The sequence below is a fragment of the Oncorhynchus clarkii genome, chromosome 27, assembly GCF_045791955.1.
Source record: "Oncorhynchus clarkii lewisi isolate Uvic-CL-2024 chromosome 27, UVic_Ocla_1.0, whole genome shotgun sequence".
NCBI lineage: Eukaryota > Metazoa > Chordata > Actinopteri > Salmoniformes > Salmonidae > Oncorhynchus > Oncorhynchus clarkii.
Window position 1 is genome coordinate 25,372,106 of NC_092173.1, and position 17,059 is coordinate 25,389,164.

The 17,059-nt window shown below is 45.0% G+C and overlaps 1 protein-coding gene across 2 annotated transcripts in view; it reads right to left on the reverse strand.

The window, feature by feature from the left end:
• The window catches only part of LOC139385513 (serine/threonine-protein kinase ULK2-like), a 47,406-nt gene extending 30,784 nt beyond the window's left edge, over nucleotides 1-16,622 (reverse strand). The window contains exons 1-3 of one of the 2 annotated variants that reach the window (XM_071130635.1): nucleotides 15,337-16,622; nucleotides 5,350-5,442; nucleotides 5,100-5,141 (exon numbers count right to left, since the gene is read on the reverse strand). In XM_071130635.1, coding sequence (XP_070986736.1) covers nucleotides 5,100-5,141; nucleotides 5,350-5,442; nucleotides 15,337-15,426 — 225 coding nt within the window. In that variant the 5' untranslated portion in view covers nucleotides 15,427-16,622. The remainder of the gene's footprint in view (nucleotides 1-5,099; nucleotides 5,142-5,349; nucleotides 5,443-15,336) is intronic. The other variant, XM_071130634.1, reaches the window with a different exon arrangement.
• Between the last annotated feature and the right edge of the window lie 437 nt (nucleotides 16,623-17,059).

Below are 17,059 nucleotides of genomic sequence, written 5' to 3' on the forward strand. Positions count from 1 at the left end.
CAGCCTGGAGAGAGACTCTGTGATTATGGCTCTCTGCATCACACTGCTGCCTCCCTCCCGCTTAATGCTAATAGCTCCATAAGGAAGAGCAGGGACAGACGTAGCCTAGCTAGTGTTGCATAGGCCTGTTATTATGACAGAAGCCTAATGAGCAGAACACCTCAGGATCAGAATAAGCTCTGAAACCTTCCCGTCACCCAGCCCTACTCCTATACTGGATTTATAAACATGACTCCTTTCTGAAAACACTAATTCATGAGTTATATTGAGTCATTTATCAGACGTTGGTTTCAGACTTCCAATACGTGCAGAAGGAGATAAAAACAGTCGGAAATCTCACACACACAGGGGTTCACAAAGAATGTGTGTGAAACTAGTCAGTGTATGGTTAGAGACCACATTCACACTAATGTGTCACTGAGGTATTAGCACACAGTGGTGTAGGCCAGAAGACCAGGAATAGCAACAGTGTGATTGTGTGAGAGCACGCGTGTGTGTGTGTGTGTGTACTAATAATTGTTGTGTGTGTGTGTACGTGATGTAGTTGTGTGTGTGTGTGTGTGTGCTAGTGATTGCTGTGTGTGTGTGTGTGTGTGTGTGTGTGTGTGTGTGAGAGAGGTCTCTGCATAGCCCTCATAGGGTATACTGTATACTACATAAATGATTGCTATCACAAGGTCTGTGATGTTTGTGTCTATAGGCTATATGTTTTGCCAACATTTAGATCTAAAGGAGCCCTCACCGTGAAGCGGGCCTTTCAAGCAGCCTTCTCTAACGAGGCACCACCTCACACTCTTACAAACACGCAGTGACAGTCCTCCTACCCTCAACTAATGACTGCTGACTGTAAACAGACCACACTTGCTTAATTGGCCTTTCAGGGGTGTGGCATCGATAACCACTAGCGGCCCTCCACCTCAACTAAGACTGAAGAGTAGGAGTAAGGACAGGCTAATATCTAGGCCTATATCTGAATCCAGATGTCAGGTCTAGTTTTTGTTATTTTACTATTTGGACAAAAACAGCAATACCAGGAATTCAGCCAAAAAAAGATATCAATTGCAGAAATCCCAATTATTCCCACAAATAAAAAATACCTGTTCCAAAGTATTCCCACACATAAATATGTGATCGTGTCTCAATTCAAATAAGGTATGAAATTGTTATTTTCAAATACAATCTCTTTTTGGGCTTAGTTGTGGTCAATTTGCAGTGTAAAATTAATATAATTATGTTCCGCCCCACCAAACAAAAAAATCAGCCTGTGGCTGAATCTAGTTGCCTACCCCCGTGCTAGGCCTTGCTAAATGTTAAAGCTACAATATTTAACGTTTTGGGCAACCATACCAAATTCACATAGAAATGTAAGTGATAGATCTGTCACTCAATAAAAGCAAGTCTAGGAAGCTGTATAATCGGTTCTGTGTGTTCTATTTCTATGTTTCCTATTGTTGAGTTACATTTTGCGTCTTTTACTATTGGTTTTGAACACCAGCTTCAATCAGTTGAAAATACATTATTTTTGGTTATTGAATTATTATTTTTTACTGCGTTTGAGATTAAATGGTGGAGCGATTTATGCATATTGCACCTTTAACCGGGGCTCCATAAACATCCACAGGAATGAGGGCAAAGATGCATGAGCACCTGCTATCTTCTATTGGAAAGATAGGGTGGCAGCCGTCTTAGGTATTTGTCTCACAACAGCGACCTTGCCGACAATGGCAACTATTTTCCTTGTCAGTCAAAGGGAGGGGGGAGGGTATCCCAATGCCCCCGCCAGGACAATGCTGTAACTCTGTCTGGTGGTTGTTGCACAAGCCCTATCATTTACAGCTCTCTGGGTAAACTGAGTGACCCGGTGCATGTAGTGCAAGCCAGAACAGCTGAAGAGGCTGGGCAGAGGCCCACACAGAGAGAGAGACAGAGAGACATGAGGGAGAGAGAGAGATAAGTAGGAGAGGGAGAAAAGAAAGGGAGGAAGAGGGAAGAATGACAGGGAGAGAGAAACCCAGCAGTCACAAAGCCAGGAGCCAGTGTTCTCCCACAGTTCTCCATTACGGTCAGGCTGCACATTCAGATGGTCAGAGAGTGGAATAAACATCATAACAGACAGACAGACATACAGAAAGGCCAAGATTGTAACTGGTGACTGGAGAGGGGGAACCATGACCAGGGGAACAAAACAAAGGAGAGAAATGAGAGAGTGCAATAGAAAGAGAGACAGAGTGAAAATAAACCCTAGAAAGAGAGAGAGCACTTGGAGGCCTAACACCCATCAATAACACTGCAACACTATCTTTGTCTCCCTCTAAAACGCCAAAGCTGCAGTCTCTCCTCTCTTCCCTTTCAGACAGCATCTCTAAGCCCCACTGCCTGTGTGCCAAAAGTGACAGCTGCAGAGGGGAGAGATGGCCCAGGGAGGGTACTGCCAATGGGGGGAGAGGAGAAGAGAGGGGAGAGAAAGAGAGAGACTGACTAAGACACTACACACAAAGCCCAAACCAGTGTCTTCAATTATGATTAGTGTTCTATGGCATTCCTACTCACTTCCAGGTAGAACTTGCCCGCTTCCCTAACCACATCCAGTATATATACACAAAATTATGTGGACATCCCTTCAAATTAGTGGATTTGGTTATTTCAGCTACACCCGATGCTGACAGGTGTATACAAACGAGCATACAACAAATGCAATCTCCATAGCCAAACATTGGCAGTAGAATGGCCTTACTGAAGAGCTCAGCGACTCAACATGGCACTGTCATAGGATGCCACCTTCCCAACAAGTCTGTCAAATTTCTGCCCTGCTAGAGCTGCCACGGTTAACTGTAAGTGCTGTATTTTTTGAAGTGGAAACCTCTAGGCGCAACAACGACTCAGCCGATAAGTGATAGGCCACATAAGCTCACAGAACGGGACTGCCGGGTGCTGAAGCACGTAGCGCGTAAAAATCATCTGTCCTCGGTTGCAACACTCACTACAGAGTTTCAAACTGCCTCTGGAAACAACGTCAGCACAAGAACTGTTCACCGGGAGCTTAACAAAATGGGTTTCCATGGCCGAGCAGCTACACACAAGCCTAACATCACCATGCGCAATGCCAAACGTGGCTGGAGTGGTGAAAAACTCACCACCATTTGACTCTGGAGCAGTGGAAACACATTCTCTGGAGTGATGACCATCTGGCAGTCCGACAAAGGAATCTGGGTTTGGAGAATGCTTGGGTTTGGAGAACTCTACCTGTTCAAATGCATAGTCCCAACTGTAAAGTTTGGTGGAGGAGGAATGATGGTCTGGGATTGTTTTTCCATGGGTCGGGCTAGGCCCCTTATTTCCAGTAAAAAGGGAAATCTTAACACAAAAGTATACAATGACATTCTAGACGATTATGTGCTTCAAACTTTGTGGCAACAGTTTGGGGAAGGCCCTTTCCTGTTTCAGCATGACAATATAGAAATGATTTGTCGAGGTCAGTGTGGAAGAACTTGACTGGCCTGCACAGAGCCCTGACCTCAACCCCATCAAATACCTTTGAGATTAATTGGAAACCTGGTCTGCGAGCCAGCCCTAATAGCCCAACAGTAGTGCCCGACCTCACTAATGCTGTTGTGGCTGAATGGAAGCAAGTCCCCGCAGCAATATTCTAACATCTAGTGGAATGCATTCCCAGAAGAGTAGAGGCTGTTATGCAGCAAAGGAGGGGACCAACTCCATTTTAATGCCCATGACTTTTGAATGAGATGTTCGACGAGAACGTGTCCACATACTCTTGGTCAAGTAGTTATCTATGATCAGACTCCCTGACCCCCAATCATAACCTTAATCATAAGGGGTATGAAAATATATTGGCACCTAGTGCCTGTATTAGTGGGTTTAACCTACTTCCATCCATTCAGTCCATTCAGTATTGATAAGGGGCTTTTCAAACACATTATACATCACATGCTACATTAGTATAATGAAAGGTCTGACTATTAGTGGTGATCACATCAGGGGTGCGGATAGAGGGATGAAGGGAGGAGGGCCGGATGGGTAGAGCAGCAGGGTCCCGGTGGGAGGCTTACGTAAACAAAGAAAGTGCCTCACCATGTGGGCAGCGCTGCTTGATCATGACTTCAATAACTCTCTCTCTCTTTACAGCTCTTTCCATCTCTCCCTATTGGCTGGAACCCTACTGGAAAGGCTTTTTATAAATAGAGAACGCAGAGCGACTCATAGGACTACCTGCTAACCTTGGAGTGAACAATAAAACCCACGCACACAGAGAGCTCTCGGACTGAGGGCTGAGCTAAGCTGATTTTCAAAGTCTTTCCTGCTCTTTTACAGACAGCTCTCAGTGATTTCCATGGTGAACCAAAGCTACAGGTCCAGTAGTCACCATGAAGTAAGGTCATGGTGAGTTAGACTAAAACCTGACCTTTGGTGGCAGCCATTTTGTCACCCACCTTGAAGTGGACGACCCTGCCCCCTGGCCCCGTTACATCACTGAGGACTGTCAGCGGTGTGTGCTGATTGACCACCAGCGGAGGTGATGGGCGTGATGCTGGAGTAACCATGGCCAGTCATGTGGTGTCATGTGACTGAGAAGCTCCACCAGTCAATCAGTGGTCACAGCCTTGGACCACCAGTCAGAAGTCTTATCGGAGTTAATGGTTTACACATGAATGTCCACTAACATTAAACACATACTTCTGCTCTGGTAATCTGCAGCCAGCTCCACATGGACCGGGCAAACAGAGAAAAGGTCTACTCAGGAGCTTGGCAAATCATTATGTATCTGTCTGTCTCACTGGTGATCTAGTGACTGTTCTGCTTGTGTACAGTTGCACTGCACTGCCCATGCACTGTCCCATTTGGCTGGTTATAATGAATAAAATAATTGGATTCTAGCCATGTAGGTCTAATTGAGCACTGTTGAAGAGAATGGCTAGTTGAATCGAAGAGCGGTCATCGTAAAAAGCACCAGAGTGAACTGGAGGCTGTCAGCACGCAGCTTTAGTGAAGTTAGGCTAACTCAAATGCAGTAGACACACCCAGTCTGCCTGCAATCAGCTGAGCTCGACCTTACTTCAATGGAAAACCAGATAAGGACTTACCTGGACATCGTAAAGTGCCACAATGTTCTCATGTTGAAGTTCCTGGGAAAAGTAATGAAGAAAGAAGCACATTAGTGATGCATTAGCTACTGTACTGTTGACGTGATGACTGGCTTCTATTTACATTTATAACAAGGAAGTCAAGGCCTTTCAATCAAACCTGCTGACTGATGGAGGATCGATGTCAACTAATTCTTTAAATACGTTTCCAAGATAAATGACAAGCAATTAGGTTAAGCATACTACTCACCTTGAGGATTTTGATTTCCTTGCCAAGCAGGATCTGGGACTTGGAGAGGTTCTTCTTGTTAATGCTCTTGACGGCCACCTCCCAATCCGTCTTCTGCAGATGGAGCAAGGAGAGAAATAAAGAACAATTAGTTAAAATCCCTTTAGATGTGTTCAGTTCCCCCATCACTCACACGTGTGTGTAAAGCCTAGGCCAGCTGGCCTTTAATTGCTTTGTGTGCAATGTGCATCATTGTTTGTGAGAGAGATGCGGGGGAAGAGAACAACTTAGACATTAAATCAACACAGGTTTCTCGGGTTTCAATCAGATAGGCCTCTGTGACACTAAATGACAAAACAGTCAAAAGAATACTAGAACACTGAGTTATCATGCGAGGTAGCCCACTTCCACTAAAACCTGAGCGAGAGACCTTTTTTCTACTCAAGTTTAGAGACCGTTTCCATGCTTTCTTCATTCACATGAGCCCTTAGTGTGACGGAGTAGCTTATTAAAAAATCACTATTCAAGCTCACATGACAGAAAATGCTTGATTTATTTGCCCTTGAGATACAGAGACACTGAGCTTGGACAATGACCACAACTAGCCTACATTATTAGGCTAGGTGGAATGGACGGTGCATTGTAAGACTTTCCGAGAGGAATTCTATGAATAAAAAGGGCTGCTGCTTTCCAAACGAATCTAGGTTAATAGGAGAGGTTTTAATTCTGTGTTGCAATTGGATCTGCCACTAGACAGGGTTCTACTGGTAGTAGCACAGGGAGGCAACACGTGACAGCATGCCCCAGCCAACCGTGACATATACAGAGGCAGTGCAGCAAACAGAAACCCCGTACAATAGAATCACCCCATCGGCCTATGGTGTAATGCTGAGCAGAGGGTGGTGGGTATTGTTTGCACCAAATCAAGTTAATGACCAGGCTCCTGCTATGATGACACAGAGACAGTCAGAGAGACTGAAGGGAAAAGTAAGCACTTTCCATTGGACTTTTTTTTATTAGTTAGATGTAAAATTGCACAACTAAGATCTCCTCTGACAATTTCTTCAGTTATCTTAAATTATTTTGAGGAAGTGCATAATGGCTACGGTGCCTCAAGATGGACTATTGCTGTTTTTTTCCTTGTTTTTCAAGTGAAGGTCTTTTAAGGGACTATGTGAGCAACTATTAGGTGCCAGCCGAACAAAAACATGTGGAAGCCTTTAATGTCAGCAACATAGGGATGGGCATATCTCCCTTTCAAGGCGATTCGATACACATCTAGACACATGGGCTCCGATACGGGAACAATATGTTTTAGTTTGAAATGATTTGGTGCGATTCGGTTTGACTAGAGAATAAATTGATGTCATTCAGTTTGATGCGATACGATGCACAAACATACATTTTCCATTCTAAATTAAAATCTTCTGCTGATGGAGCTCATGAGCTGGGCCTCCCTTAGCTGGATCTGTCTGAGCTGGGCCTCCCTTAGCTGGATCTGTCTGAGCTGGGCCTCCCTTAGCTGGATCTGTCTGAGCTGGGCCTCCCTTAGCTGGATCTGTCTGAGCTGGGCCTCCCTTAGCTGGATCTGTCTGAGCTGGGCCTCCCTTAGCTGGATCTGTCTGAGCTGGGCCTCCCTTAGCTGGATCTGTCTGAGCTGGGCCTCCCTTAGCTGGATCTGTCTGAGCTGGGCCTCCCTTAGCTGGATCTGTCTGAGCTGGGCCTCCCTTAGCTGGATCTGTCTGAGCTGGGCCTCCCTTAGCTGGATCTGTCTGAGCTGGGCCTCCCTTAGCTGGATCTGTCTGAGCTGGGCCTCCCTTAGCTGGATCTGTCTGAGCTGGGCCTCCCTTGGCTGGATCTGTCTGAGCTGGGCCTCCCTTAGCTGGATCTGTCTGAGCTGGGCCTCCCTTGGCTGGATCTGTCTGAGCTGGGCCTCCCTTGGCTGGATCTGTCTGAGCTGGGCCTCCCTTGGCTGGATCTGTCTGAGCTGGGCCTCCCTTGGCTGGATCTGTCTGAGCTGGGCCTCCCTTAGCTGGATCTGTCTGAGCTGGGCCTCCCTTAGCTGGATCGGTCTGAGCTGGGCCTCCCTTAGCTGGATCGGTCTGAGCTGGGCCTCCCTTAGCTGGATCGGTCTGAGCTGGGCCTCCCTTAGCTGGATCGGTCTGAGCTGGGCCTCCCTTAGCTGGATCGGTCTGAGCTGGGCCTCCCTTAGCTGGATCGGTCTGAGCTGGGCCTCCCTTAGCTGGATCGGTCTGAGCTGGGCCTCCCTTAGCTGGATCGGTCTGAGCTGGGCCTCCCTTAGCTGGATCGGTCTGAGCTGGGCCTCCCTTAGCTGGATCGGTCTGAGCTGGGCCTCCCTTAGCTGGATCGGTCTGAGCTGGGCCTCCCTTAACTGGATCGGTCTGAGCTAGGCCTCTCTTAGCTGGATCTGTCTGAGCTGAATAAATCACCATCACCTACTAATTAAACTTGTTGTTTTTGCAGATTCAAAGTTTGAGCTAGTAATACATCAATGTTTATACAAATTAGCTATGGCATTATCAACTTTACCCTTTATCTTAAAATTACCATATACACTGATTGTTTAAAGCAAAACTGCCAAAACTATTGCTGACGTTGAACCAGAACAATCCAAATAAATCTATTGTTAGCCCCTTTCAGCAGGTATAGCCCGATGAGGCTCCCGAGTGGCGCAACGGTCTAAGGCACTGCATCTCAGTGCTAGAGGCATCACTACAGACCCTGATTCCAGGCTGTATCACAACCGGCCGTGATTGGGAGTCCCATTGGGCGGCGCACAATTGGCCCAGCATCGTCCGAGTTTGGCCCGGGGTAGGCAGTCATTGTAGATAATAATTTGTGCTCAGGATTTGAACCCGCAACTTTTCAGCTACTGTCCCAACGCTCTTAACCACTAGGCTCTGCCGCCATGACTACACTGTGTAAGACAAAACCCACAAAGAAAAGACAACACGCAAACGCATATGCGATCTCAATAGTGACGGCATGGCTGCAGGACTTAGTGAATAGATCACAGGAGACAAAGAGACAGACAATAATGAATAAAGATGTTCATACATGCACCTGTAGTGAGTGATCTCACTACAGATTCTACATTCTAAAATGCACTAGACCCTGTAAGACAAAATCCAGAATAGAAAAGACAATAGGCAAACGCATACGATGTCCCAATGTCAAAATCTGGGATTTGCAAATGGCAGCCAGTGGGACACATGAAGGCCCTCGGATCAATTTCCAATTTCAATTTAGGAACTCATTTGGGGTCTCAACTATACTGTTGCAAGTTACAATACATCAGGTGCAATTTCTAAATTTGGATGTGCATTAGCATTTTCTCTTGTCTTCGGAAAGTATTCACACCCCTTGACATTTGCCACTCGAAATTGAGCTCAGGTCCATCCTGTTTCCATTGAACATCCTTGAGATGTTTCTATAACTTGATTGGAGTCCACCTGTGGTAAATTCAATTGATTGGACATGATTTGGAAAGGCACAAATGTCTGTATAAGAGCCCAGAGCTGACAGTGCATGTCAGAGCAAAAACCAAGCCATGAGGTCAAAGGAATTGTCCGCAGGATTGTGTCGATGCACTGATCTGGGGAAGGGTACCAAAAAAGTTCTACAGCATTTAAAGGTCCCCAAGAACACAGTGGCCATTATTCTTAAATGGAAGAAATTTGGAACCACCAAGACTCTTCCTAGAGCTGGCACCTGGCCAAACTGAGCAATCGGGGGAGAAGGGCCTTGGTGAGGGAGGTTACCAAGAACCTGATGGCCACTGACAGAGCTCTAGAGTTCCTCTGTGGAGATGGTTGTCCTTCTGGAAGGTTCTCCCATCTCTGAAGCACTCCACCAATCAGGCCTTTATGGTAGAGTGGCCAGACGGAAGCCACTCCTTTGTAAAAGGCACATGACATCCCGCTTGGAGTTTGCCAAAAGGCACCTAAAGACTCTCAGACGATGAGAAACAAGATTATCTGGTCTGATGAAACCAATAATGCCAAGTGTCACGTCTGGAGGAAACCTGGCACCATCCTGACGGTGAAGCATGGTGGTGGCGGCAGCATCATGGTGTGGGGATGTTTTTCAGCGGCAGGGACTTTGAGACTAGTCAGGATCGAGGCAAAGATGAACGGAGCAAAGTAAAGAGAGATCCTTGATAAAAACCTGCTCCAGAACGCTCAGGGCCTCAGACTGGGGTGAAGGTTCACCTTCCAACAGGACAACAATGGGGGATTGAAAGTGATGCAGACAATTACATTGATGGAAGCTACAATATTAAAGAGAAGACTCAATGCTGTAATCGCTGACAAAGGTGCTTCAACAAAGTACTGAGTAAAGGGTCTGAATGCTTGTATAAATGTGATTTCAGTTTTTTAATTTGTCATAAATTTGCAAAAATGTCTAAAAACCTACTATTGCTTTGTCATTATGGGGTATTGTGTGTACGTTTATGGGGGGAAACAATTTCATCAATTTTAGAATAAGGCCATAAAGTAACAAAATGTGGAAAAAGTTAAGGGGTCTGAATACTTTCCAAAGGCTCTGTACGTCACTGACAGTCAGTCATTTAGCCCATGTCAGCTAAAATAGTTTTGAATGCTAAATTATTTTTGCAGTCAGCTATCTAAACTTGTTATTATGTTTGAATTATCTGCTGTCTCTCCACTATCAAACCAAGAGGGGGGAACAAAAATGTGTGGGGGGGGGGGGTTACGGATGCAGGTACACAGACCAGCGAATAACTGAGTTCAGATTTTTTGGTGGTCCCCACCACATAAAAGTTGCCCATCCCTGGTCTAAACAGTGACAGCAGGGCTAGTTCAAACTACAGTAGGATGCTTAAAAGATGAGGCAATTCATCAGCCCTGTTAAAAGTGGACCTGGCATCATGTGATTGGAATATTTATAACCCTGCATCGGCATGCCTTATATTTATAGGATTATTTCCACCTAGGCTATGAGATGGAGGACAGACAGAACAAGATGTTATTGGTGCTTGCATTTTAACCAGCTCAAGAACATCACTGGAAGAAGGACATCAGGTCACATAACAGTACACTGGTAGTACACACAGCTTCAAATGTACACTAAATTTAGCTGCTATGTTCTGGTCACAGTCAAACACATAGGGCTAGTACAGTATGAACATAAACTACACTCCAGCTCAGGCTCCTCAATAACAGTGAAATGTACAATACTATGTTACCATGACAACCCAGCTATGACACTATACTGTAGGTGTCCCTATAACGCACGTGTCAAACAAAGCCCGCATGCAGAACCCGGTCCATGACACATTTCTATCCGGCCCACTCAGTGATTTGGGTTGTCAATTAATTTCGGCCCGCTTCCATACCGCCCGCGCTGCAATACAAGTCCCAGCAGGCACTGCCAACGTGCTGCATGCCAACCGGTTGTGCATTGTCACACACACACCCCTTCTCCCAGACCCACACACAAAAACCAGTGCGCTGTATCATCATGAATGCCACTGACCTAATCTTCTACCAGACCGAAAGTTTAAACTGTTGTAGGCTAAATGTCCATGCCAAGTGTTGGTTCTAACAGTTCATTGCTGTAGCACACAGAATTTTAACTTGGTTGTCAAAAAGTTACAAGATAAAGGATTCACAAGCGGGTATAAGTTACTACTAAAGGACAATAGGACACACAATGAGTATAAATGAGTCAACAGTTGAGTCAAATTACAGCCTGATGCGCTTGCGGCAATGAATAAAAAAAACATGTTTCAATTTCAAATGTTACAACAACCTAGCAACGTTTTTGTTATTTGGAGTTATTAAAAACGTTTTGATTAGGGTCACAGCATATTATGCACATCTGTAAGCATTGCAGCAAAGGCTGGACAAATGTTATTTACCACCACAAAGCTCACTCTACCAACTCTATAAGGCCATAAGCAAAGAAGAAAATGCTCACCCAGAAGCGGCGCTCCTAGTGGCTGGGGACTTTAATGCAGGCAAACTTAAATCAGTTTAACCAAACTTTTTACAGCATGTCACATGTGCAACCAGGGAATTTTTTAAATCCTAGATCACCTTTACTCTATTCACAGAGATACACACATAGCTCCCCCACACCCTCCATTTGGCAAATCTGACCACAATTCTATCCTCCTGATTCCTGCTTAACAAGCAAAAACTCTAGCAGGAAGTACCAGTGACTTGCTCAATATGGAAGTGGTCAGATGACGCAGATGCTACGCTACAGGACTGTTTTGCAAGCACAGAATGGAATATGTTCCGAGATTCATCCAATGGCATTGAGGAGTATACCACCTCAGTCATCGGCTTCATCAATAAGTACATCGATGACGTCATGCATCAATGACGTCGTCCCACAGTGGCTGTACGTACATATCCCAACCAGAAGCCATGGAATACAGGCAACATCTGCATCGAGCTAAAGGCTACAGCTGCCTCTTTCAAGGAGCGGGAGACTAATCCGGACGCTTACAAGAAATCCTGCAATGCCCTCAGATGAACCATCAAACAAGCAAAGCGTCAATACAGGATTAAGATTAAATCCTACTACACCGTCTCTGATGTTCGTTGGATGTTGCAGGGCTTAAACTATAAACAGACAACAAAAGGAAACTCAGACGCGAGCTGCCCCGTGACGCGAGCCTACCAGATGAGCTAAAAGCCTTTTATGTTCACTTCAAGGCAAGCAACACTGAAGCATGCACGAGAGCACCAGCTGTTCTAAGTGACTGTGCGATAACGCTCTAGTCAATGTGAATAAAACCTTTAAACAGGTCAACATTCACAAAGCCGCTGGGCCAGACGGATTACCAGGACGTGTACTCAAAGCATGTGCGGACCAACTGTCAGGTGTCTTCACTGACATTTTCAACCTCTCCCTGACCGAGTCTATAATACCTACATGTTTCAAGCAGACCACCATAGTCCCTGTGCCCAAGGAAGCAAAGGTAACCTGCCGAAACGATGGCTGGTTATGGCTCACATCAACAGCATCCTCCCGGACACCTTAGACCCACTCCAATTCACATACCACCCCAACAGATCCACAGATGACGCAATCTCAATTGCACTGCACACTGCCCTTTCTCACCTGGACAAAAGGAACCCCTATGTGAGAATATTCACCGACTACAGCTCAGCGTTCAACACCATAGTGCCCACGAAGCTCATCACTAAGCTAAGGACTCTGGGACTAAACACCTCCCTCTGCAAATGGATCCTGGACTTCCTGATGGGCTGCCCCCAGGTGGTAAGAGTAGGCAACAACAAGTCTGCCACGCTGATCCTTAACACTGGGGCTCCTCTGGGGTGTGTACTTCGTCCCCTCTTGTACTCCCTGGTCACCCACGACTGCGTGGCCAAACACGACTCCAACACCATCATTACGTTTGCTGACGACACAACAGTGGTAGGTAGGCCTGATCACCGACAACGAGGCGGCCTATAGGGAGGTCAGAGAACTGGTATTGTGGTGCCAGGACAACAACCTCTCCCTCAATGTGAGAAAGACAAAAGGAGCTGATCGTGGACTACAGGAAAAGGCAGGCCGAACAGGCCACCATTAACATTGAGGGGGCTGTAGTGGAGCGGGTTGAGAGTTTCATGTTCCTGGGTGTCCACATCACCAACAAACTATCATGGTCCAAACATACCAAGACAGTCGTGAAGAGGGCACGACAAAACCTTTTCCCCCTCAGGAGACTGAAAGGATTTGGCATGGGTCCCCAGATCCTCAAAAGGTTCTACAGCTGCACCATCGGGAGCATCCTGACCAGTTGCCTCACCGCCTGGTATGGCAACTGCTCGGCATCTGACCTCATCCTGACCAACTGGCCCTCCAAATACACCTCCGCTGTTTCTACAGCTGCCTGTACCACGGAGCCGCAGTCGAGTCAAACGCATTCCAGGCCTGACCAGTTGCCTCACCGCCTGGTATAACTTCCTCACCATTTTAGGCAAAAAAATGCAGAACTGCTATAGCCCCTGGCACTCTGACTGCCCTCGACCAGCACAAAAACATCCTGTGGCGGATGGAGCGACAGATGGTAGTGCGAAAAGCCTCCTTCACGGCTCATCCGTGCATCACAAGTCCATGCTAGGTAAAGCTCCGCCTTATCTCAGGGCAACACCCATCCGTAGCACGCGCTCCAGCTCCAACACCTCATTTGGCCGCCTTTCGTTCCAGTTCTCTGCTGCCTGTGATGGAACCATCCATTGGACCTTTATTTATTTTTCTGCTCTTTTGCACACTAATATCTCTACCTTTACATAACCATCTGATCATTTATCACTCCAGCGTTAATCTGCATAATTGTAATTATTTGCCTAATACTGGCGGCTATGCCTTATCTTGGCCAGGTCGCAGTTGCAAATGAGAACTCGACAGATGGTAGTGCGAGAGGAAAGCCCATAAAATTGTCAGAGACTCCAGCCACCCAAGTTATACCGTTTTGTCTGCTACCGCACAGGTAGCGGTGCCGGAGCGCCAAGTCTAGGACCAAAAGGCTCCTCAGCAGCTTCTACCCCCAAGCCATGACTGCTGAACAAGTCATAAAATCGCCACCGGACAATTTACATCGAACCCTCTCCCTTTTGTACACTGCTGCTACTCGCTGTTTGTTTGTTACCTATGCATAGTCACTTTGCCCCTACCTACATGTACAGATTACCTCAACTAGCCTGTACCCCTGCGCTCTGACTCGGTACCGGTGCCCCCTGTATTTAGCCTCGTTATTGTTATTCTTATTGTGTTACTTTTTATTATAGTCTACGTGGTAAATATTTTCTTCTTCTTGAACTGCACTGTTGGTTAAGGGCTTGTAAGTAAGCATTTCACGGTAAAGTCCACACTTGTATTCGGCGCATGTGACAAATAAAGTTTGATACTGCACAGTGGCAATAGGGTACCATGATGATATCATCCCTTTTATGTAAAATGTCTGGCCCGCAAATTCCTTGTATTTTATCAATATGGTTTGTGTGTGAATTTGACACCCCTGTTATTGTATCCATATTGTCTTAATGTTGACATACCTTCACCATTGGAGTAGCTACCTGCTACCTACTGTATTATGAATATTTGCATACTGATGTTCTGCTCTCAGAATAAATTAATACAATACTGTACACTACACAGTGGCAATAGGGTAGCATGGTAACATAATCCCTGGATACATCACACAGTGAGATAGATGTGGAGCAGGCTCAGAAATATGTAACAGTCTCTACTCTCTGACCGTCCTTCAGCTGCACCTGGATCAACAGAACACTGTTTGGTCCACATCCCCATCATGGACAGTCACCACAGTCCTGTCAGTCAGTCAAGATGCTTATCATCACTGTGAGTGTGTGGACAATCAAGCTAATAGGATGACTATCATCGCATTCCATTGTTGATATAAAAAAAAAGGATTACATAGAGATGTAGACTATTGCTCATATCCTGACTGAAGATGGAGAAAGAAGTCCTTTAAGGAGGAAAAACAAACAAACATGCTCTTTTTCCACCTTATCTAGGCTGGCTGGCTACGTCAGCGAGCTATTCACTGCTGTTTGAGTCATCCGTTTCATGAATGAACGGCTCGCATCTCTCTGCACCCAGTGCCAGACCATAACGCAAGATTGCACAACATCATCACATGATCGAGGCTTATGAAACACAATAACATGCATGATCAAACATGTATATAACATTGTTATATTTGAATACAGTGAAGACTATGAACGGATAGAATGGATTTAACTGCAATTTTTTGCATCACTGTCGTAACTAATATTTATGTCTAGTTAGTTGAAGGAAAACTAAACAAAATTATGCCATTATGCCATTTTATTTACTGCAGTGCAATGCCACTGACCTAGATTTATATAAACATCACTACTCTCACATAACATCATAGAGAAAAAAAAGAGGAGGGAGGGTGCAAGCAAAGCAATGGGAAAGATGGAGATGCAGACCTTCTATGTTCCAGATAGTTACCTTTCTGTGCCTTCCTTTGAACACCACAGCGAAAGCCCCATGTCCCACCAAGTCCTTTCTGCTGTATTCAAAGTCTCCAACCGTCTCCATTGTCAAAGTAACCGTCCAATTTAGGTCAGGTGTCTTAAGGTTCTTTCTTCAGTGAGGCACGTTGAAGGATGCTCTCTTTTGATATCAGAACCCTGGTCCAATAATGTATCCACCTAAACGTTGCTTTAGCTGTCAAGCAAACTAGTGATTGTGGCGTTTACACAATACAAGTCAGTTTTACAAGGACAAGCGTGCATTCCAGTCCACCTTTGATATTGCCTGAGACTGCAAAACTGGAGCTAGTGTCAAACTATTTCCTGTCAGAAGCCAACTACAACAGATTCTGTAATGTTTGACGTTAAACTATTTCCAGAATCAGACAATGCAGTCAGCTTTATGCATGGCTGGACACAATCCCAAGGTACACAATGTCAGTCCCTACTGCCAGCTGTCATTTTCTGACCCCAATTGCTAACGTTATACACTGGCTAGCTACCTACAAATATGTGCATTTAGTTAGCTCAAAACTGCTTTGCTTGACATTCTACATGATGTCAAGTATTCTGGATAAATAGATTGCAAGCTTCAAACACCCACAGACACTTCTACTATATAACCAGAGAGTGACATGCTGTGACATACGTCATGTTGCCCATTGTTGCTGGCAAACAACCATGCTAACAGCATCTTATATACAGTAGCTAGTTAGCTTTAACGTTAGCTTCATGCTACCTAAACAGAATATCAATTGAATTGACGGATCACAACTAGCAATGATCCGATTATCGCAGGTTATTGCAAGAACATCTCAAATGCAGGCCCATAAATTTTCCTGGAAAGCTATGAAATTCAACACTACTGAGTTTCAATAGAATTCGTGTCAGTCAGTTTACTGTCATACTAGTCCTCTGGTGAGATGTTCTATCCAGAAGACTTCTCTCTGCTTGGAAAACATTGACGTTCGTGCGATTCTCTTCAATGTTATCCAAATCGCATCTATTCAAATTCCTTGATTTTCATCATTGGTCATCAAATCTCAGTCACAGGGCGAAAATACTTGGGTCAGCAAGGACATGGCAACCGATTCAAATTCACATTTACCGTACGACAAGTAAAACCATTGAATGTATGTCCCTTAATACAGTTAATCTGCTAAATTATTTTGGCTTCGTCTTTCCCCTTCCAATCACATTGGCCAGGTACAGCCTTGTCTACTGACAAATTTAACCTATGTCAATACATAACAAATGACGAAGCGAGTACTGTGACAAATCTTTTATTCCATATCCTTCCGCGGACTACAGCAATGCGCAATATGCCCTCCGCGACGAAGGATAGTTCCACGATGTCGTAATATAGGTAATCTGGGATAACCCAGAACTAAAACCTCGTGTTGTAGCTTTGATTTGATTTGAATAAAAACATATGACATATTTCGTTGTTATTAACGAAGTAAAACATGCAATTACTTAGCTCGCTCAAAAATAACTTCAGAGTCACACTCATAAACAATGTGTATAAAAGTTTCCCCTACTCCTACTTAATTAATAGTTAATGTCTTAATTTTCTCTGGTAAATTTTACATACACAAAATAAAATAATTAAAATCTGTTCCCAAACATCTCTAGATTTAGTCAATGACAAAAAACAAAACAATTCATTCTTACAACTGTACCATAGGTTTATGCAAATG